Here is a 24,695-nt window from a genome sequence, read left to right as displayed (position 1 = left end):
AATATTTGCTGCACTACACCCACAAGAAACACGGCACCAACATGATCGAGTGCAGCTTCAGCATTATTCCACTATGCATCTAGTGAAAAGAGTTTACCAAATAATATATTGTGTTACAGATTATTAGTGGCCCTTTTGACCTTCATGTTGTGCAAAGTTTTATGCGAAATGGTTTGTTATTCATTAACTCTGCTCTCTAATGCCCCACTAATGTTAAGCATGTGTGCTGTGTAGTTTAAGCAGGGTAGCGTCCAGCATTCTGACCCACTTTGCTCCAGAAGACCAACAAAGCTTTGCTTGACAATGGACTTACAGCATACAACATAGTGCCGGTAGCTATACTCAGCCGGATTTGGCGAGGCTTACAGTTTTATTCTGGGAGGCAGCCAACTCCGCATTCATGTACTTGTTACTGTTTTGTTGTAGAAGGTGATAAAATACTGTCCTGAAGATATTAGCAGCTTTCTAGTTTATTTAGTTAAACTAGAAATGGAACATTCAAATCATACGGAATGATTGCATTATTAGTAATGAGTGAGTGATTCCGTAGGTCAGTAATTCCTTATGAGACCTGGTAGGCCTATTTACAATACATCCAATTAAATATTAAATCAAGGTAAAAATAGATATATTAAGCACACACCTGGGACAAACACCACTGCTGGACAGGATCAATCAAGTTCAAACTAAATTCCAAAAATACAAGATCATTCACGGAACACACATCAGAACAGGTTAGGGCAGGAAATGTTTCTGAAGGGCAGAGATCTGAGCTCCCACACATGGGATCGCTGTGTTCTGCAGCTTGTTGCCTTCAATGAAGGATTTCAGGTTCGCAAATGAGTCCACATTTCCAACGTTCACTCGCTGCAGCCGCATCTCAAATGTTCTGATGAATGATGAGATTCTATCTGCCAGATGTAGGAGGTGTGTATTTGTGTCCTGCAACTGCAAATTCACTTCATGGAGTTTCAGAAACATACCGTAGTTATACACACACATAAACGTGTGTGTATTTAATTTCTTAAGATTCACAAACATAAATGTATATATTCAAGGGCAAACTGGGGAGGTCACGGTGCAAGAGTGTGCCGTGGCCCGTGAAATTTATGCTGAACTTGAAAATATCATACGAAATGCCCTCTTTTTCCCCCTTTAAAGATCTTCCAGGGCTTCCTTTGTGTTTTCTACAACCTGGGTGACGGGGACTACAACCTTACACTGCCCACCTATCGCCTCGATAACGGTGAATGGCATGAGGTCTTCTTTGATCGCCATGACAATGAGATGATGCTGCAACTGGATGGTGGTGGAGGACAGAGAGAGGTCATGGGATCACAGGGCCGAAGCCGAGAAATCATCATCGACCCCACTGTGGTGATGCTGGGAAACACATTCCCATCTGGAATCAACAAGAGCTTCCAGGGTAAGTGAAAACGCCTAATGTCCTGGTATTATTAACCTATTAAAATAAAGCCCTCCCAACATGCTTATTAACATGGTAAGTGTTTATTTACATGATCATAAACATGTCTGATATTAGATGCTAAGATATCTGTAGGCACGGCGGCGTAGTGGGTAGCACAGCGCCTCACAGCAAGAAGGTACTGGGTTCGATTCTTATCTCCCTGTGTCTACGTGTCCGGGATGTAGCCCCCCCAGCAACTCACGTGACCCGCTAATCAGTTAAGCTTGGATGGAGGTACAGCTATGTGCTGTTGCAGGTAAATAAAATGTGGATGAACACCTAATGACTTTGAATTGCTTTGAACTTCATAATTTCTGAGGTCTATAAATCTTTTAATTTGCACGTATCAGAGTGGATTAATTTACATAACTGCATTTCCATGAGGCAAAGAACTCGTATACAAAGGAATTTATTAATTATAGGCTGCTGAAGTACAAATGTTAATAAGCATTTTTTGGGCTTTATTACCTCGTAAGGTTTTACCATATATCAGAGTACATTTAAGTCAATATACAATTGACGCATCTACAAAATTAATCTTTAAGACTCTCTGCTATCCAATTGTGTTAATTTACCCTTGAAGGAAACTGAAAGAATCCTGTAAAAGCTTTTCTACACGCGTCATTGATGATTAATTTGAAAAATTGTTCTCAGAAAAGACCCTTCAGACAGCCGCCATAAAGGATGTTAAGGTTTTCACCACCTGGATTGTCACTTAAGAGTGAAAACTAAACTCTCAAGAGCACTTTACTGTGTCAATGTAGTTCATGCCGTTTTGCATTCGGGCTTGCCAAATGTCAAGTATTTCTGTATGGTTAACAGAAGTTTAAAAAAATGTCAGCATCCTCATAGCACAAAATGATAGCAGCGCCGCATGAATCAAACAACGCTCTGGATTCTACAGCTATCGACCGCTAGTCCTTTTCATTTTCTACTTCCTCTTGTTTGTGTGTAAATTACTGGCTGCTGAAGTAATTAGTCTTGACTTTAAAACATTTCAGGATATTTTAATAAAAAATGAAAAACATTTAGATATTGATTCACACATAAACTTGATTATTTTTTAGCTCAGTAGAAATGACAGAGGAGTTGAATGAATCAATTATCAATTATTTTGTGAGATGGTTCTATCTATGGCAATGTACCTTGAGGTTATTGCTTCATTTGTCATTGTCTAGCCCTTCCGGGTTCTCTGCACTTCTCTTTTGTTTTAAGTACAGTGGAACCTTGATTCTCAAACAACTCGGTTTTTGAACAAAAAAACGAGTTTAAAATGCCTCGGAAGTCGAACAGATTTTTGGAATTCGAACATACGAGTGGAGCCGAGGCAAACCGAAGGCGAACGAAGGCGGGGTCAACCCGTGCAGTTTCAGTTTGGGTAGATTTGCCGTATTACGGAATGAATTATGTTCGAGAACCGGGGTTCCACTGTAATTCAAATTTATATGTCACTTTTCTTTCTTTTACAATTATGAAAATGTCATAAACCAAATTGATATTTGGTTTTGAACTCAATCTCCAGCCTATTAAATCTTGCAATTCAATGGAGACGCCAAGTGCGTTTACATGGACTCATTGAATGGGAATAAAAATGCTTCATGTACACACACATATCAGATTAGTCTGACCCAATCAAGTTCAATCCGCTCAAGATTCTATCCCGATCGAGGGGGGTGATTTATACCGATTGACAATCCGATCAGGGCGTATGAAAACACTTATTCCGATGTTTCGGTACAAGCCGTCCTTACTGCGCATGTCTGTGACGTCAGCTAAACGAGCTTCTGCGATTTCCGGAAGCGAGTTGAAGCCGAGCGAGCGAAAGACAGAACTGGTCAATATCTGAGACAAACATTCTGCCGGAGATATTAAAGGAGGAAACTAACAGCGCAAACGGGAAAAATATTAACGTTTCAAGCAGAAAAGGGCGGAGCCATGTTTTGTTTACAACAGAAGTCGCTACGGCTTCTTCTTCTAGTATTTCCGGTATATTTGGTATAAATTGCGCATGTCAAAATAGTTTATTCCGATCGAAAGTGTGATGCATGAACACGCAAGTCCTGATCGCGTCAATATTTTTAGGGTCCATGAACACAGTGCATCCGATCATCATTTTAATCCAAACTCTGATCGGATTAATGAAATGTTGTGCATGTAAACGCAGCCAATGCTGCAGGTGAAAAGTTTCAGATTTCTCTGGTCAAAATGAGGAGATAGAAAAGCAAATTAACTGATTATTGTTCGTCATGAGACAGGAGTTAACATCCAATCCATTCATTAGATTACTGAACATGTTTTTTTTTCCAGCATACGTAAGTTAGTATTTTAAGAATGAACAAGTTATTCAACTTAGCTTAGGTATTTAAGGCAGTACATGAACTGAGTTTTTTCAGGTGAAACTGCTGAAAAGTATTTCAATTCAGAATTACGTCCAACAAACACAGAGAGAAAGGATTTTAATTAAAAAGGACACGCCAACTGTTATCAAGACTACAAACGACAGAGAAGGATGTAGCAGGTAATTCAGTTATGGTCAGTGAATTGGATGGTTCACAGAAAAGATAAGGTGGGGACTCATGGCTCAATGTGATTATCTGTTGCAGCTCAAGGCTGTGTGTGGATCCAGGAGAAACATGAAAGCAACATAAGCATAATAATTACATAATACATAAAACATAACCGGATACAAGTATGTAAGCCTCAATGTCAAGATAAATGTGTGATGAGTGTTACATTAACTACACTTAAATATTAGGTGTGGATTCTTTTGTCAAGGACACAACGACAGTGTGTGTCGGGAATCGAACCGCCAACCTCTCGATCATAAATTCAACACAAAAAACAACAACAACCTGGAGCTGCACACAGGATGAGGGGCGGCTGGAGCCCAACGTAATCTATACAACAAGAACTACACAGGCCAGAGAAAAACTAAAAAGCAAGCTCTACTAGCAGGCGGCGACTGACTGGTGCCGCAAAGAAAATGGAAACATAAGATCCAGCCACAAGTGAACAATTCATTCACAACAAAAAAACACTACACACAACCTGGGCGCACGAACCAGCCACGTCCAACACGGGCGAGGCGAGAATCAGAGACGGGGAGTGGCGCAGGGACGTTCTGCAAAACCGGACGAAAACCACACAACAGTCCGACGGGGGACAGCGGGCGGAGCAGAGAGTATGAGTATGAGTGGTGATTGTTTCAACCCGTCTCAGGTGCCTCCGGGGTGACCGCAGCCAATCCGTACTCCGCAGGTCCTGGATCGATAAACAGAAACAGGTGTGAGTGAAAAGGAAAATTAACAACGCACACCAACATGACCCTCACAAAACACAGAAAAAACTGATTTTTAAAAAGGCAATACGGAAACAGTAAAGTTAGAGATGAAAAATTAGATTAACGCGATTAAAAAACATAACAGCCTAAATACGACTGTAATTAATTCATTGCAATTAACGTGATAAGTTGACACCCCTAGTAAGAATACAAGAATGATGGTGCTCCCAGTTATGAGCTAGTCAGGCATTTTACCCCTCAGAAAACCACCTGTTGGTTTTCTTTACAAATTGATTAACCCTAACCCTGTTTTCCAGGCTTTATGCTAAGAGCTCAAATCTATTGTGGCTTATTAATCAAACAGATACAGTATACGAGAGTTGCAGCAATCTTCTCATCCAATCTTCTGCAAGAAAGGGAAAAAAAGGTCCAACTATTTATTTAAAAATGCTGTTTAAAGAGCGATCTCAGCGCCCTTTTTTCTGACCACACAAAGACCAAACGCCACCAATAGTTTGCCGTGTAGCTCAGGCTACAAGTGAAATCCATTCTGAAAGAATTAATTAACCAAGAATATTGACTTGGCTTATGTTACAGAGGTACGCAAGCCGTGGAGGAGAGAGCACGAGACATGGAGTAACAGGGACACATACAAAGTCAAAATATTCAGACTGAAAGAAAACCGTTCCTGTGTGGATACACTGATATTACACAAAGACAAGATACTGCAGGAACAGCAAGAGCAGAAGGTCAAAACTACAGAAACAGGCAGACCCCTGGTGATAGACTGGAGTCACGTCGACAGCTGTGCCTCAGGCAGTTAGAGACAATGTGTTTTCATTAAATTGATTTAAAAACCATTCCCCTTCAAAAGAGGCTGATGAAGATGTGTATCATTAATTATTAATTAATTTTGGTAAGTCGGTGGCGGAGGGGAGTTGGAAGCGATGACACAGAAAGGTTGATGGAATTGTTGTAAATAGTCTTTAATGTTGAAGTTTTGAAAGAGATTCCTACTATTAAAATGGATAATTGAGAGTTTCTCCTCACATTTGACAAAGGTGTTATATTGCCTTTCAGTATAGCAGCCACAGATATTATCGTATCGTCTGGATCGAAGTCATGATCCAAGTTTTGTATATTATATGACGTATAATGTGAAGGATGTTATTCAATATTCTCATAGTCCTGCATCATCTGAATTAAGATATTGTTCTCAAGTACAGATGAATGGTCGGTGTGTATGCACGTCATTGTGAGTGATTCTTTCAATTCAGTTTTATTTCTATAGTGCCAGATCATAACAGGAAGTTATCTCAAGACACTTTCCAGGTGTAGCAGGGAAAGACAGAACCCCAACTTTCCGCAGTTCGCAGTTAGTACTCCTTGTATACATGTTGTATTTAATCTACTTTGGAGCAGCACTTACTTCAGTACTGAAACATCTGGGCTGCGATTGGTTTTTTTCTCATTCTGATTCTAATGGATCCAGACCCATGAGGATTTGTTCCAAGCATGAGCATTTGCCACAATTCTCTGTTTGCTACCGTGCGTAGTATTTTAAAAAAAAAACACCTTTTAGAAATTATTTGTCTTTGGTGTGAAGCTCAGACATGAGTCCTAGTGAAGCGGTGACATGTGTAGACAGTTACAGCTATAAGTGAAGAATAGAGCACACTAGCCACTAACCAACATGCATGCAAATCGTTCGCTTCAGTGTTCGGAGATTTCCTCAAACAGAATGAATGCTGTTTTAAGATGATGCAATAAACAGGCCACAACAGGTAGCTTGAATATCGTATCCTATAATTAATATTATATATTAAATGGAAATAATATAAATATTCTCTTCCCACTTAAACACACATCTATACCTGGTAACTGAATGTGAACGAGCAGTTGCAAAAACCAGGGTGGATTACTGGAGTCAGTAATTTATCTAAGGTTAATTTGCTTACTGGGTACATGAGGTAAAACTTATTCACTTTTATCTTGCATCCGTGTTGGGCAGGCGAATGTAGCCAAGAGTGCATTTCTTATTCCTCCTAATATTTTTCCTTCTTTCTTCCTGCAGGCTGCATGAGGGACGCGCGCCTCAATGGTCGCTACATGCCGCTGGAGAGTCGACCACGTGATGGGGTTTCCCAGGTCACCATGCAAGGGCTCTCCCTCGGGTGCTCGTCTGACTCCTGCAAAAGGAATCAATGCAACCCCCCATTCACCTGTGTCGACTTGTGGAGAGTCCATGAATGCAGGTGCGTGCACAAAACCAAGCACATGACCGGTCGGTGCCTGTTCCACAAACATACCCATCACTTTGACAAACAGGAATGAAAATGTGTCCGTTTAAATTCACTCAACCTCGGAATCCATTTTTATTGTTTTGATCTTGGCTTTTTATTTGTTTATTGCCACATAAAAGAAGCTGACCCTGACCTATTTTAAAACGTGGGAAACCTCTAAAAGAGAAAGGGTCTTTAAGCATGTATTCGGTTCATAGACACTGAAATGTGCCTGCAAATATTAGGAGGAGATGCGTTGGCAGAAATGTGAAATGACAATAATAAAGATATTATTATAAGTGTCATCTTCTTTTGAGCATAATGGCAAAGAGGAGGACACTCATGGACTCGAGGCTAATGTCGTCGTTGGACCTGAACAACAACTAGCTTAGCTTATTAGGTTAGCTAGCCTCTAGTCCACTCGACATGCACATTAGTCTCTACTGAATTAATATGGACCATTCAGTTTAGATTGAAGCATCATTACTGCTGGATCCCACTTCAAAATTGTGAGTGTAATTTCACTGCATCAATCATTTGACACTTTCAGCCATTCAGCTTCGCTCATTCTGACCTCAGGCTCCCTGTTTTCTGTGGGCGTCATCACATGTTTGTCCTTTTAGGCATTTATTCCATGCTCTGCGTGAAGAGTTCAGTCTGTTTGCTCAGTAGCCATTCATTCCTGTAGTTCCTGTGTTATTGCCAATTCAAATGAATGTTCTGGCTGTGGCAACCGACAGAAATAAATGCCACCAAACAATCTGAGTGTGATCCTTCAGTGACTCGTCCTCACCACAGAATGGACATTGTAATGCGGCACATGAAAGTGTCAGCCCCTCTGCATTCACTGGTTTGTAGGTAACACCTGATCTGATCTGATCTGCTGTTGAACTGTACTTTAACTCTGGTTTCCTCCTTCCTCCTACCTTCAAAAACATTTACCTTTACATTGTCTGTAGCGTGTGTGTGTGTGAATGGATGTCTGTCTCTGGTGTATCCCGCCTCTAGCCAATAGCAAGCTGGGATAGGCTCCACACACTCATACACTATGGACAATTCTAAACTTAAATGACATGTTTTTGGGGGTGGGAGGAAACCGCAGAACCCGGAGAAAAAACACACGGACACGGGGAGAACTTTGAAACTCTGCACAGATAGCAAATAAACTAATTTCATCTGCGAATCGTTGACAAGGAACTCAGAGCACAGCTGCCCCCTGAGCTGCCTGACCAAGATATATCTTGGCTAGACAGTCAGCATAATGATGTTCTAGGCACAGCATCCGTAAACATGCGGGTTCTGCCTCACAGTCAGTGCTCACATCCATCACATGGACTTGTGCATACGATCTGTGGATGTAACAGCACAGTTTATTTTGGCAAATGAACTATGAACATGTTCAGCAGGAGCTACTTTTAAAGGCTGCACTGCAGCGTATTTTGCTGCAAGGTTGAGATTCATTTTGTAACATGCAGGGATGTCCAGTTTTAAGGCTTGTCATACATAATGACATAATGACTCTGCACAGCAATCACAAACAGTAAGTTAACATTTCCCCACCCCTCTTGTGATTCATAATGCAGCTGCATCATGTGTGTTGTGTTCACTTGTGCAGTGAAAGCCACATCAAACCCATAAACCTCTCCTGCGGCATCCCAGCTCATCCCACTTCTGCCCCACGCCCTGCCTTCGTGCTCCTGCACTCCGGAGCTCCCGGACAGTCTTTATGAGCTGCAGGCTGGAAAGGCTTCTCTCCGAAGACGTGATAGTGAGGGGAACTTAGGATTTAGGCATCAAGCCTTCCAGACTTGATTTGCTTGAGTCATTTCCACATCGGAGCAAAAGAAAAGAAATGTGCGGTTTGAAATATGATGATGATGGCAGAGCAAAAAGCTCTAGATTGAAGAGGTCATCGGATTTAGAGAACGGTTCTTCTCTGCTCCTATAGCAACTGCTGTGTGTGTCTTATTGTCTTGTCAGGAACTGTCATGTCAATCGTAAGCCTTTTAAGTCACCTTTTCTTGGTAAATTTTTAAATGAAAAACATGTTCAGGGAAAACATGCATAGGAGTAATGTACAGCCTTTTTAGTATTACGTGCATGCCAGAAGAAACCCTGCATCAGATCCCGATGCATCCCATCCATCCCATCCATCCCTCTGCATCTGAATGAGAAGCCGGGAGATGGGCCGCGATGGCGGGATATGACGCTCGGAGAATGATGATGCCGAATTATGTGAACACTTTTTCTGTCATCTCCATCTCATCGGTCTGTGACGCCACCTTGCTTTGACTTTGCCTCCGAAGGCTCTAGTTTTTATCGTCTACCCCTTCATTACTTGGTTTGCGCGGCACTCTTGTTCACTATTTTTAAACACGCATTCTTCTTTCACAATCCCCTACACACACACACACACACACACACACACACACGTATCAAATATGTTTACAATCGCCCCCTCCCTCCAGACATTGCTCATTTTATTTGTTTCTCACAATTTGTCCTGAAACCTGTGCAGTCTATCACTCCCCCCCCGTGTGTTCTATACCTACAAAGTACTTGAAGCCACAGAATAAGGTAAAGGTACAATCACTGTTATGCAAGCAAGAACTTCGTCTGCTCGAGGATGACAGTTCTAGTTTTTCACAGATGCCTACACACGTTTCCTGAAAGCATACCTCATGTTCCCAGAACTCTACACACAAGTCCAAAAACACACATACAAAATGCTAAATGCTACAAATCCCCTGCAAAACGAATCCTTTCCCCCAAAACAATGTTCATTTTGGTTAAAATAGTATTTTGTGTTCAAATGACACACACAGACTAGAATATGATTACACACTTTCAGGAGCCGACTGAACACTGATGTGCTGAATGGAAAACACAACCATCAATGGAACGCAGTAGTAGGAATGACTATCAGGAGATTACAGTGATTCCTGTGCAGCTCTGTGTTACACTATACTCCTGTTGAAAGGTGTCACAGTATAATGTTTATATACTCAGATATAAAGTAAAACACACAAATATGCAGTGACAGAAATATGCATATATTCTCCAGAATAGTTTTGCCTACACGTCATAGCAAACACTGATGTGTAGAAAGAACATAGAACAGGCCTGTACAGTAAACAACACTATACAACATGTGCTTTGTGATTCCCACAGTTTAAATGCACTGGGAAATGACGAGACAATGGGAAACACATGAAACAGGGAAGGGGAGGTGATGAGAGGCAGGTGGAAACCAATGCAGTCACATAGAGGGAACATGGAGAGGGGAAGTTAAAGGGGACAGCAGATCAAGAACAAAAGGCAAGCAGGAGATCCACTGGCAACGAGGGAGTAAAGGAAATACGAATAGAACTGTGATCTGGGGCAGTGGGAATGAAGAAATAAACAGGAAACAGAAGTCACAGCAGCAAACCTTTACAAATGGTCTCCTGTTTAGATAACGCAATCTCGTTTCTGCTGTCAGAAGTTGTGTGCATCACCAGTGGACGCGTGTCCATGTGTGTGAACATGCTATTAGATAATTCAGTGCAGTACGATGTTGACAGCGTGACAGGAGGCAGTGCACGGTGACGGGACGTCAACACAAGACGATCGCCTCTGAAATGTCACCAGTACAGCATATTAGTAGATTATCAGGAGACCGACATCAGATTAGTAGACTATCAGGAGACCGACAGCAGATTAGTAGATTATCAGGAGACCGATATCAGATTAGTAGACTATCAGGAGACCGACAGCAGATTAGTAGATTATCAGGAGACCGACATCAGATTAGTAGACTATCAGGAGACCGACAGCAGATTAGTAGATTATCAGGAGACCGATATCAGATTAGTAGATTATCAGGAGACCGACAGCAGATTAGTAGATTATCAGGAGACCGATATCAGATTAGTAGACTATCAGGAGACCGATATCAGATTAGTAGACTATCAGGAGACCGACAAAAGAAATGAGTAATATGTATTATTAAAAAAAACAAAATCTTGCTTTTGAATTCAATGTTGGTTTATCATAGTAAAGTTGATTCAATATTTATGATCATGAATAAATCTCTGAAGATCAGTGGCAAGACGGATCTGTGAGATGTCAACATGTTCAGCCTGGGGCCGTCCCACAGACATTAAATTGGACTCTGAATTAGTGGGCACATAACATGTCACACACAAATGAGCTTTTAATTAGAGTGTCTCTTTCTGAAGCGCGGCAGAAAGTGTGCACCTGTCTATAAAATCATTGTATTTGTTGCTGCTGTGGCTTTCAGCATCTTTATTTCCTCTCGTTGATTTTCCATCGAGATGCACACCTGCAAAAGACGTCTGCGTTGTCTTCTGATGTACCCTCTGTGGTTTGTTTTATTCATTCTGCTTTTATTCACAGGACGCTTTCACTTTGATGCGGGAGCTGCTTCTGGAATGATGTGTTCTCAGTCCTCAGAAGGATTACATACATCGTGTTTCTTCCACATCGAGGTGACTTAAATGTAATGGTTTTCCATCTCCACTGTGCAGATGTCCTCCCGGCCACATGATTCGTATGAATGGGAGCAGAAAGTCCTGCGTCTACACCTTGTGTGCTACGCGGCCTTGTCACCGGGGGACATGCGTGGCGCAGTCACCTTCCAAATTCACCTGCCACTGCCCAGAGGGTTACCGGGGACGCCACTGCGAGATGACCCTGGCCGTCTACCGTGAGGATGTGGGCCTGAGCTTCAGCTCCCTCTTTGCCATCTGCATCTGCTTCATGGCCTTACTAGGTAGAGGCTCCTCCCCCTGCATGTCACAAATACATTAACAAGGAGAAACGTGTCAAAGGACAGCACTGCAGGAGTATATGTGTCCATTTATGAAATTGCAATCCCATCTTACCTTCTTCTTTGACAGGTGGAGTGAAAAAGCAAAGCACAATGAGTATGCAGAGTACAGAGTATGACCTCATCGCCAGATTATCTCATATTTGCTAAGACAAAGAATAATGCTAAAAGCCACAAAATCTATCAAGGTTAAAGTTCTATATGGGGAGAGGTCTACGTTGTCACACGTTTATATCTATCTATTTTCTATTCTATATCATGCAAATTCCAAGCTCTGGAATAAATAAAGTATTTATATTCTGTTCTATTCTAGGTACTAATTATTATTATTATTTTTTAAATACCTTAATTTGGGGTGTTTTGGCTCTGGATCTCCATCAAGCTAATGAATGTGACAATGATAAAAAGTGAATAGGGATGGGTAGATATCTACCAACAATCACATTTGCCCCCAGAATAGAAAACACCGATTTCTAAATTGGCCTCTGCATGCATGGCGATGTTTAAACATAAATAACAAACACTAACAATCACAGAGTAAAGGAATGAAATGACAAAATCACAAGCGATCTGGCCAAATGTCACAGAATATCATTAAAAATGAAGGATTGTTGCTGCAGTCAGACTTTCCGTTACCATCTCGGTTTGATAATGAGCTGGAGGAGACAGCTTAAACCCGGTAATGAGCTGACCATGGCGGTCACGCCTTCCTCCTCGGAAGGTTCTGAAGTCTCAAGAGGAGTCCGTGGTTAGAACTTCTGCTCAAACCGTCCTCAGGCCCGCGGATCACGTTAGCATGTTCAACAATAGGCAGCTCTTCTGTTCGCCTGTCTATTTTGTGACTTGTTGAATATTCACTTGTGTTTTCTTTAGCTCTGTGTTGCTATTCCTAAAGGATCCTTCGCAGAGAATATGCCTTGAGGCGCAGTCGTGCTCAGGCGATGAGTTGTCACGACAATGACACGTTCCTTTGTTTAACTGAGCACAATACAACAGCACAGCAAAGGACAGCATGAGACCGAGCACAGTAAAAGCGAAGAACAAGGATCAAAGATAGAAAGAATGAAACAGGACTCAGCACGATGCCCGAAAAAAACAAGAGCGAGCTGAGAAGATTACAAAGCCTGGGTGGCGTGCGACTCAGTGAGAGGAGAGACTGAAAGCGTCAGCGCCACACTGCTGCTCGCCATGTCTGCTTGTCTCCTCTGTGATTCAGGGCCGACCTCATTCCTACCCTGTCAAATGTCCATTTCCCCTTCGTGCCTCCATGGCAGAATATGGCCAGTCAGACTCGACTTCGGGCTCACGCCGAACCTTGATCCTGTCGAGGCTCAGTTCTGTGTTAATTACTTGATTTGTAGGCACATACGATGCTGTTTACGCAAACCTGCAGACACTGAGATCAATGCTCCTGGGGCTTCAGCACTCATTTCAATCAGTCAAGCGTTCCTCCCTCTGAAATTTAAGCAAGAGCAAGAGAGACTTTTCCCAATGACTTAATTCAATATTGGTTGTAGACGCCTCGAGTGATTGGAGAGCAAGGACAAAAGGCAGCAAATCTCCTGTGCCCGGGTGGAAAACACAGCATTTTTGTGACCTGACTGATGATTTTTTTTTTTAAACAGTGCTGACATCTATATCACCTTAAAAAGCAGGATTAATAGGTCGAATCATTTTTAAGGGGATCAGCCTAAAATATATATCCTGGATGGGTTGATTTTAAAGTTTGTACTAAACCTTGTCAACGCCCAGAAACACATCCTTCCGTGACATGTGATTCTCAGGCTTCAGGGTCGACCCCAAGGTCTTCCTCGAAATTGAATGAGGGTAGGAAAGCTCTAAAGGGGAGGCTGGTTGTGGACCAGGAAGTGACAAAGATTAACAAGGGTGAAGTTAGAAAGGCAATGAAGAGGATGAAAAATCGGAAGGCAGCTGGCCCAGATGACATACCTGTGGAGGTATGGAAGTGTCTAGGAGAGGAAGCTCTAAAGTTTTTAAAGGTGACATATTCTACCCTTTTTCCACAAGTTAATGCAGTTCTCAGGCACTTGTATGAAATATCTGTGACAGTCTTTGGTCAAAATAGCAAACAGATGCTGCAGGACAGCGTCCCTCATTTCTGTCTCAAACAGATGCTGCAGGACAGCGTCCCTCTTTTCTGTCTCAAACAGATGCTGCAGGACAGCGTCCCTCATTTCTGTCTCAAACAGATGCTGCAGGACAGCGTCCCTCTTTTCTGTCTCAAACAGATGCTGCAGGACAGCGTCCCTCTTTTCTGTCTCAAACAGATGCTGCAGGACAGCGTCCCTCATTTCTGTATCAAACAGACTAAAACATTTTACCCATTTTCGCCGGAACATTACCACCAAAAATAAACTGTATGCAGGGAAAAAGCCATAGAGCGTGAACGGGCAGAATGCAGACACGCACGCACACATGTGCACACACATCTTGTGCACATTTGCCCCTCCTGACGTCAGGACAACAGGAGTTGTACTAGTCTTGGAAATAAGGTCAGAGAGATCAGACTTTGATGGTTTGGACATGTCCAGAGGAGAGACAGGGACTATATCGGTAGAAGGATGCTGAGGACGGAACTGCCGGGGAACAGGGCTAGAGGACAGGGTGAAGTGGAGAACGTTGATTGGCTGTGGCGACCCTTCACGGGACAAGCCTAAAGTGCAGTAGTCGTAGTCGTTGCCGTTCATCACCATAGAGATACTAGAATATCTCTGAGACAAGCATTCAATCACTGAGAAATTACTTGGATAACTGAACCATTTTCATTTATGGTCAGCTGTAAAAGCACTTAATTTGTGATGATCTATCACACATAAAATCATCGCTACGGTGAGTATGAGTGGCCTTAAGCAAGCAAACAGACTTAGAGTGTGGAGATGTAAAAAGAATAGCAGATTAGGGGCAAAATGTCAGACGGAAAACATCTGTACAATCTCCTCTCCCAGATGTGCAGAGCAGTCAATTCAATGATTGCTTCTTTGATTTTATGACACGAACGTTCAAGGTGAGCATGTATCAAGGTTATCTTTAATAAGAGTTAATAAGTGTGGGTGCAGATAGCGCAGTGGTTCAGGTATCTATGCTCTAGTCCTCTAGCAGTCGATCACTGCATCGCTATGAGGCTCAGGTGGGACGTCATTGCTTCTTCTTATCTGCTTACTGAGCAACCCTTCAGTGGTCCACAAAGAACATTCAGCAGCATCTCTATTGGCTGCGTGAGAGCAATAAACTTCATCTTCCTCTGCCTCATACAGTTCTGGGCTTTTGTTGCCCAACAGAAGAGTCGTGTTCTGAGTCAGCCAATACTGTATAGCAGCTTTTTGAAATCTCGCAAGTATGTGGGACACGTAAACCAGACAAGTGCTGCGGACCAAATAACAACAGCGCATCAAAGCTTTGTGAAATAAAAGCCCTTTGTGGCCATCAGTCAGTTTATTTTGAACAATATTCTATAATTTTGTAGAATAGCACCATTTTTACTCAATAGACTGCCGACTGGCATAAACCGGATTACTTTTTTTTTTTTGAGAAAACAAGATTTGTTTGCAAATGTTGGGTTATGGCGTAACGTACGGCATCTATCCTGAAAGGCATACAAAAATCAAATAAAACAATAAATAAGTCCCCAATAACTTACACTCTAAATTCATAAAACTGGCCAATACAAATGTATTGATAATGACTGTCGGAGTCGTTTCTTTGATTCTTAAGCACAATCTCGTACAATGAAGGTTCCCGTCGTGGAGAGGAAACCATATTTACTCAACATTTAACTCCAGTTTGTCCAATTATTTCTGATAATGAACAGACTTAGGACTGAACATATTTCAGGGCAAGGCAGAGGGTTGCGCTTGAGATCCGTGGTGAGAGATGACGGCTATAGGTCTGGAGAAGGATGTGAAAGAAGGAGCTGCTGGGGGAAGAGAAGGAGCATAGAAGAAGTGTTGCTTTGTGATAAAGGAGGACAGGAGAGGGAGCCTGAAGAGAGCTTCATCTTCTCTATGTGAGAAATATGTCTGAACTATCACAACAAGACAAACAAGCATCACATTCAAAAGCTCTTCTTCAAAAGCCCGAAGGACGAGTGCAGTCAATTTCTCCTAAATGATTGAAGTCAATCGGTTCATAGCAGCAAACTCAGGAGTCAGTTGAATCTTAACTCAGAGAGTTCACACTTGGTGAGTCTCCTTGCAGATTGTTAGAGTCCTCCAGCTGAAGACATAGTCTCTCCAGTGTGTCCGAGGTCTATCCCGAGGCCTCCTGCCAGTGGGACATGTCCGGAACACCTCCCCAGGGAGGCGTCCAGGAGGCATCCGAAATAGATGCCCCATCCTCCTGAGCTGACTCCTCTCGATGTGGAGGAGCAGCTCCTCCCTGGTGACTGAGCTCCTCACCCTGTCTCTAAGGGAGCCCCCAGCCAGCCTGTGGAGGAAACTCTTTTTGTATCCGGCATCTTGTCCTTGTCTTGTCATGACCCAAAGCTCATGACTCTCGGGACATGAGATATCAATTCTCACTCATAACATCTTATCCAACATGAGATCTGGGGTCTCAAACTTGTGGCCCCTGGACGATATGAAAGTTTAATGCCCTAACCCTAACCCACAGGTTTGATATACATTTTTTTATTTTTTATTCATTGAATGCTATCTCAAGAATCTCTTTTGAGTTTTCGCTTGTTTAAAAAGCTGACAAAAAGGGTCAAATGTAAAACATTTCTGGAAAAAAGAAGCCACTGTTTTCCAGAAAATAACCCACCCCCATTCCGAATGGTACTTTCCCACGCTGTGTGTGTATAGCCAAACGCAGTCTCTCTCCATGCCGCTGCAGGTCTCAGCGCTCTCCTCACTGGGCGCCACCTCAGCCAGGTGCATGTCACTCCCCTTCCTGGTTGGGGAGTGGCTACAGACTGGCTTTGTTTGGCGTGGCTGAAGCATCTGAGGCCATCTGTACACATTATTTTTGCTTTGTGCAGCTAATTGTTAAAGTTGCAGAGGAGCCGGCCTGATTTGGGTCCTGTCGGAGTGCAATTCCGGTCCCCACGTGGCATTAAGCTCAAGATTAAGTGCTTTGCTAGTGAGCTCATGCCTGTTTGCTGGAAGGTTGCCCGTTCACCGGCCCGCTCACCGGCCCGCTCACCGGCCACTGACCTCCCCTGATTGAGGCTGCTCTACGCATCCTGGATGTTTCTCAGTGGCGGCGGCAGCTTTTCGTGGCGCTGCCTGTTTGCTTCTGTGTTCTGAGTTTAATTGCTGTGGTTTTGTTTGTGATCACGTTTGAGAAGATCAGATTTATTTTAACAAAGCTTTTTTTTGTGTGGAACACCCGATGCTTTCCAGATGTTTTCATGGATTTCTATCCAGTTCTTTTACACCCACTGTTTTATCCTGTCAGTCACACAATGACCTTCGAGTCACTGCTAATTGACATGAAACTTGCCAGTGTGAGTTTTTAACTGAAACCTCAAAGTGCGAATCATTTTCCCCTGGACATATTTACTTGGAGCTCGGACTCTGCGAAATCCCTGTCGTCCCTATGAAAATGTGAAGGAGGTTACTTGTTGAGACAGATCTTAAGAAAGCTATATCGTTCATGCAATGACAAATAAAAGAGCAGTGAGAAGTGCAGCAGCGATAAGCAGTAAACAGCATTATAGCTTGATGAGGCTAAAATCCATACGATATTATCGACTTGTGTTGATGTACTCATAGACACTGATCTTATTGCAGGGCAGCTCGGATATCGATTGTCTGACTGGAAATCCCATTTACGCGCTCTCGCTCAGCGCCGCACAGCGCCGCACAGCGCCGCACAGCGCCGCTCGTGGTGCAGTCCGTTCATCAGATACGAGGAAGCTGCCTGGCTGACTCCGGAGAGGATGTTAAAATACAAATACAGAATGAATTGTTTCATCCCCTTATTTATTTGGATTTTGTTTGAGGCGTATCTGGAATGTCTGGTGGACTCGTCGCAATTATCACAATGATGACAAAAGTTAAGAAACTTTTGTCATATTATTGATGGGGAAAAAAATCTATTCAAATTCGAATGGATTAGTCCCTGTCCCTCTGACAGACTCGCCATCTGTCCAACTGAGACACACAGGAGAAATATTTCATCCCTTGAGCAAGCAGAAATTGTTAATTCCCTCCATTTAGACAAATTGAGGAAATAAATAAGATGGGAGTGGAAAAAAATGACCAGAAAAGCAGTAATAGTGAGAGACCACGGCACCTTAGAGAGAGTGTACACAAATAAACACTCTCTCTCTCGCTCTCTCGCTCTCTCACACACACACAGTCAGAAATACTGATCAAATTCTTCATTTCTCTGTTTGCCCTCCGGAGAGAGCCTTTGAACAGAGCAGATTCATCTTGTACGCCCTGACTTTCAGCCTCCTGACTTCCCGATGGAGATCACACTAACATCTTCTAAACACTCACACACACGCACATACCCACACAAACACACACACACACACACACACACACACCAGATGTGAATAGCACAAAGCGAGTGCAAATCTAAACTTCATTCATCAAGCAGGCAGTAACAGAGCTCTTAATTCCTTCGCTGCACTCTGTCTGCACGCTCTATTCCATGCATCATGCAGGGCCAGCTGCTGATAGTATGGAACTAATCCATGGAGTAGCAGTCCACACAGCCTGCAGGGTTGTATGTATCTCACAGCAGAACTTCTTCTGGAGCTTAAATATGAATAGAAACAGAATACATTGAACTCGACCACAGCAGCCAACTCTGTGCCGGGCGAAGCTCATCATGACAATCCGGCCGGAACCTTTACTAACTGGAGGCATGTAACAGAAGTATCCTGCTGCCGTCAGTCTGCAGATGGAGCCATTAGAGATAAAGGTGGCCTATTGCGTCTCAGAGAAAGTTATTCTGATAGAGTTGCCTCCTCACAATCAAGCAGGGGTGGACTTGAACTGAAAAACAGCCCTGGACTCTGTCCAGCCTGGACCCACTTGCGAGGTTCGCCTATGCGCCTGTCGTCCGTTTGTTAAACACTCGTCTTACAACCCAATGGTGGGTTATTCTCTTTGCTTTTCCACTGGTGGATTCTGAGGTTTTTGCATCTCGATCAGCCAGCAAGCCTCCACATATACGAATACATCTAATATATATCTTCTGTGATTTGTTTGCCTGTTTCAGTCGAGACGTCTAACGCCGGTCTGAGCGACCGACGCCGGCTTGAGTGACTCATGAGGCTTCTCTCGTAATGCGTGTTAGAATTTTGCTTTTTCCCTCGGTTCTTTCATCTCTTTTAAGAATCAGGATTACAAAACGAGTCAAGTTAACGTAGTGTTTTCAGTAATTACAAACTTGGTAAGGAAGTACAGCGCTGGGCTCGTCATCAGACATGGATTCTGGAGAAGAGTCCCGATTCGTTTACAACAGTGATCGTTATACTGGGTGTTTACAACCTCCTCCTGGGATGGGCCCTAACCTATTCCTACTGTGGATCAGTTAGATCCTGTTTTATATGTGATTAACGCAAAGTGTATATAAATAAAGCAGCTAAACGTGCGGGGCAACCTTTGTATTGTAAGTGTGCACGCTCATCATAGAAATATCTAACATACGCAGCAGTTTAAAGTTATGAAGTCCCTCCCGGTGGAAAGAAGTTGCAACTTTGAATCTGTAGACCTGGGTCAGTGCGTGTGAATGCTCGGGGCGGGGCAGTACGCACCCGTGAGCACCGCCCGGCCCACTTAAAGTCATACTTTTGGATCACCGGATTGCAGAGTAGACGCTCCTGCAGTTTTTCTACTTCTTCCTGCTACTTCGCTGTGCAACTGTAGGGCCGGGCGGTAGCGCCCCCTGGCTTGCTGGCTACGTGCGTATTATAACACAGTTTACGTTGAAATTCAAAGGGTTCAAAAGTTCTGTGCTCTTCCATATGGCCTGTCCGCCCCTGTTGCCAAAACTATTCACTGAAGCAGAATTTGGAACAAGAAGCCCACCAGGACCCGGTCACATTCACAGTTTATTAAATGGCCGTCTGTCAAATCGCTGGACGACGTTCGTACTTGTTTTCTGTTGGATCTGCGAGTCAGGAAAATGTCAGAAAACCTTCGCCTTCAAGGAAGGGTCTGCCTCCGTGCTGGGCGTCAGAGCAATATATTAAAACGTAAATGCATTTGAAAAAGAAAATGTAAAATGCTGGGACCATTAAAAAAGATAGCAAATACTTTGAACAGAATGCGTCTTTCTGAGGTATTTCCAGAACAGATTCCTCCAGTTTCAAGCAGCTGGGGAGAATGTATCGTTCACAGCTTCCTGGGTTAGTATTTAATATGATCCTGCATCACCCGTCTGGGCTGCTCATCCGGCCGCCTCCTCTGTGTCTGACGGAAGCTACATGATGAAGGCCGCTGCAGGTGGAGCAGAGGACTCGGCGTGCAGCCTCGCTTTTAGCTTAGAAATCTGCTGCCTGCTGGCATTAAAGCGATGCTCCGCAACGCTCAGACAAGTGTCCCCAAAAACAGGCTCTTGTCCTTCTTGCTCGCTGCCATTAAAGCCTTAATGCAACTCCGTAAAAAAGAAAAAGAAAAATCGCTATTTGAGATATCTGCGAGACAGCATGGGTTTGTGCTGAAGGGGACAAGCCGACAGTAAACGGGTATCGATTTACTTATTTATTTGTTTCCCATGCTGTGTGGGTTTCTGGATGAGTGGATTTAATCTTAAGATATTGTCAGTGGGTGGTGAAGGTGATGGCGGTGGGCTGTTTAATAGGATGCTGTCAATTCAGGGGGAGTTTGAGTGACTTCTTTCTATTGGCTCACATGATGGATTAGCTGCTGTGTGTGTGCATTAGCATTAGCATTCAGCTGTGGTACAGGAGAATGATGTAAAGCAGAGGCTGATGCAAGAAATGCATGAGCGGAACGAGATATGATTTATTCCGGATCTCTTACAGACAGTTTTGCACAAAAGGCTTTTTGCACGCTGAAATTATTCAGTTGCATTCAACGGGCGGTGTAATGTAGTGGTAAATTATTAAATATTATGCACTCCAAATTATTTCTTGCTTTGCAGTTCTGCATGGGGGAAAAGCCCTTTTCATTTGAACAAAAGAAAAGTCACAGAAAAGCCGAAGGAAAGATGAATGCTGGTGTGACACAGGTGGACATCATGGAAAGGCTGAATAGTCAAAGCTAGAGAAGAGGCGGAGGACAGCAGATCTCGGGGACAAAGCCGACTGGCGGCCTTTCTGTGAGGAGTTTACATGTTCTCCCTGTGTCCCTCCCGCCTCCCGCCCTTTGACTGCTGGGATAGGCTCCAGGGTGAGACTTGGAGTTTTCGTGCGTCATGGTAGGAGGCGCTGTGATCCCAGGGATTATATTTGTGACTCGTCGATGACAGAGCTAGCTGTAACCGAGACGTAGGTTATGTGTTCGCCAGCGTTTGTTTGTCTGTCCCTCCGTCCAGCCATCCGTCCGTCTGTTAGCAAGACCTTTTGATGATGATCCAGATCTCCATGTGGATGTGCAAATCTAATTATGAGCGGAGGTCTGCTTTTCTAGTTTGACTTTTAAAACTGAAAGATAAGGAAAACCTTTTTTATTCAATGTGCTTGTTTTTGTGTGTGTGCAAAGAATGCTAATATGATATTTTTAACATTTATATATATTATTAGCCAATCAAATGGCTACTCTGTATGGCTCATACATTTCTGAATCTGATTAGGATGAAGTCAGAACCTCACCAGCCATGAGTCGCACCTCACGTCACTAGTGTTATGCCACCAATCCACCTTTTACGAGATTTAGATCACAGAGATTAAACTGAAAGCAATCACTTTATATGACAGCTTGCAATTTTGTTGTCAACAGTATCGGTGTTAAAAAGTGAACAGCTCACCAAGCTGTCAAACAGTAATGGTAGCCTACAGGACAGCTTACTAATGGTTGGCTTCTGTTTAGATCTTGTGCAATATGCAACCAGACAGTGACTACACGGGTAGGCAGCCTTTTTCATGACGCGTGACACTTTACAATATACAAAAAGTGAAGAATCGTGTGCAGGCAGGCTGGAACGGTGGGAGGAAAGTATCAGGTGTGCTCTGTGATAGGACGAAGGGACAGGTCTACAAGACAGTGGTGAGGACAGCCATGATGGACGGCTTAGAGACAGTGGCTCTGAGGAAAAGACAGGAGGTGGAGCTAGAAGTGGACGAGATGAAGATGCTGAGGTTCTCCTTGGGAGTGACCAGGTTGGACAGGATTAGAAATGAGACAATAAGAGGGACAGTGAAGGTTAGACGTTTTGGAGACAAGGTCAGGGAGACCAGCGGGTGAGTAGTTATTGAATACCATAAAATAAAATGTAAATATTTAAATGACCTCACTGCATCCCACAGATCATGTGTGGCTTCTGAACAGTGTCAGCTTTAAAAACAAGAGCTTCAATGAGCAGAAAAAATTCACACAGTTTTAAATCTGAGTCAGTGATCAATTATATAAATCGGAAGACAAAAAAACAAGAACTAAAGCAGATGCTGCTCAGTCGGAGCTGATCCCCTGAAGATGAATAATTACTCAACACTCCAATTTAATGCTCTAATGCCACTTCTGGGAATCGGAATAACATCACATGTTCCTCGGAAGCCCAGCTGTTCCACCGTCGACGTGTCGTATTTTTGCTGCTCACGCATTTGTAGTCGGTTGAAATGATTCCGATTTGTTGCTGCACCATTAATTTCATTAAATCTACTGGAATACTGCAAACTGACCAGGTTTAAACAGTAATACTGCATCTCTGAACTATATTACAAATGACCAAAATATGAAACAAGACAAAAAATCTGCTACCAACGATCAAAATGTTACTTTTGTTCACCGTGTCTCTGCCTCGATAGTATTTTTGTTGACGTTCCGATATTCTGATATTAATGTACTTTCTCCGCTCCTACTGGATTGATGTTCATTTCGTTTACTGGGTTAATGCGAGGAGACACCATGCGAGCGTGCATTAGTCTCAGAGAAGTTCACGACTTCATATCCATCCGCAGTGTCTGGGCAGGCGGACGAGGACGTCCAGATGTTGCATACGCAGCCATGTGAAGCCTCATGCTCATACCTGTCTGTCTGTCTGTCTGTCTGTCCTCTCACCAGTGCTGCTGCTGGGCATTTTCCTCTACACTCGCTGGAGGAGCTACAAAGGGCTGACAGAGGGCGTCTACCATGTCTCAGCACACCAGGAAGGCTGGGAGGACATACGGGAGAACGTCCTCAACTACGACGAGGAGGGAGGCGGGGAGGAGGACCAGGTATCACATGCACGCACACACGCACACACACACAGAAGCGCACAATGTTATTTGTGATACTATTAAATGTACTGTACTCTGTGTACTCACACAAAGGTGAAAAAGTTTTTAGCTGCTCATTTTTAAGAAGAGTTTCAACTTGGAATTTATTTGCATTGAAAACACAAGAAGTAGTTTTAATGGAGTCAGTCTGGAATAGGATTTTCCACTGTGTGTGTGTGTGTGTGTGTGTGTGTGTGCATGCGGGTGTGCGTGTGCGTGTAGTAGAGTTTTAATTAAGCCCACGCAACATCCTTTTCTCCTCTTTCCAACATCCACTGCAACCCACAAGAACTCAGGAGTACTTAAGAGCCTGCATATTATCATGGTTGTAGTAGTCGCTACGTACAGATACACACAACTCTCTCTCACACACACACACACACACACACACCTCATACACACACACACTGCAGTTAGGTTTTCAAGAGTCTTATTTGAAAAACATAAACCATTCTCCTGCTACTGGCTGGTTTAACAGAGGAGCGCTTCTTTCTGAATCACTCCCACTCACATTCTTTAGCATCTTTGTCTGACACATTCACACACATACTCTCACACACACACACACACACGCACACACACACATACTCACACACGCACACACTCGCTCAGACACTGTCTGTTTTTTACCCCACTAACCGTTGCTTTGCCTGTTTAGAATGCCTACGACATGGCAGAGCTGCAGAAGTCCCTCCAGCCCAGCCCAGGCCAGTCGGTCCAGTACTGCCGCTCCAGAGCCCTGCACCACCCTCCTCCCCCCCACCACCATCATCACCACCTCCTGCATCAGGCACCGCCCGTCCCACCCGCCGCCCAGTCACTGCATCCCCTCAGCCGAACAGCCAGCTGCTCCACCTTGCCTCCCTCTATAGCTTCCACTTCGTCCACCACCAACACCCCCGGCCTCCGGAGGGACGTCCCCCCAACGAGGCTTCCAGCGCAGGGTCAGACCCGACCCTCCCAGTTGCCGTGCCGATCGCTGTCCTTCTCCAGCCAGGACCTGGCCCGTTATCTATGTGAGATTATACGTGATGCCGACCAGCACCTGGACTCGGGGCCTTTTGACTCCTTGCAGGTGTTCTCCACTGAAGGAGGCTGCTCTCCCGCCGCCTCCCTCAGCTCATTCAGCTCAGCAGGGCTGGACGGGGCCGGCGGTGGGGACGAGGGCGGCGAAGGGGAGGGGAGAAGGGAGGAGGAGACTCTTGGGGATTGGGGGCCTCGCTTCGAGAAGCTCCGGGTGCTGTACGAGCAAGCCGAGACCAGCGACCTTTGAGATCAGACGCCCGCAGAACACATTGACGGGACCGGGATAGCGGAAACAACCAAGAGACACCCTGCAGCCGCTGAGACGGCGAAGGACTGCGTGGGGACGACTCATTCCGCACCCCCCACTGACTATTAACACGGGAGATGCTGTATTTACTGGGTGATGAACAATCAAGATGCTGGCCTCACAGAAGGATGACGGCGTCCCT

The 24,695-nt window shown here is 43.9% G+C and overlaps 1 protein-coding gene across 1 annotated transcript in view; it reads left to right on the top strand.

Annotated features, from left to right (window-relative positions):
• Positions 1-24,493, top strand: part of si:ch211-186j3.6 (neural-cadherin) — a 204,064-nt gene extending 179,571 nt beyond the window's left edge. Inside the window, exons 33-37 of the mRNA XM_068760999.1 lie at positions 1,162-1,426; positions 6,823-7,003; positions 11,560-11,804; positions 23,024-23,178; positions 23,879-24,493. Of these exons, the coding sequence (XP_068617100.1) occupies positions 1,162-1,426; positions 6,823-7,003; positions 11,560-11,804; positions 23,024-23,178; positions 23,879-24,493 (1,461 nt within the window). The remainder of the gene's footprint in view (positions 1-1,161; positions 1,427-6,822; positions 7,004-11,559; positions 11,805-23,023; positions 23,179-23,878) is intronic.
• The last annotated feature ends 202 nt before the right edge of the window (positions 24,494-24,695 follow it).

The sequence above is a fragment of the Brachionichthys hirsutus genome, chromosome 1 (assembly GCF_040956055.1).
Source record: "Brachionichthys hirsutus isolate HB-005 chromosome 1, CSIRO-AGI_Bhir_v1, whole genome shotgun sequence".
Lineage (NCBI taxonomy): Eukaryota > Metazoa > Chordata > Actinopteri > Lophiiformes > Brachionichthyidae > Brachionichthys > Brachionichthys hirsutus.
This window is presented reverse-complemented; position numbering and strand designations above follow the sequence as displayed.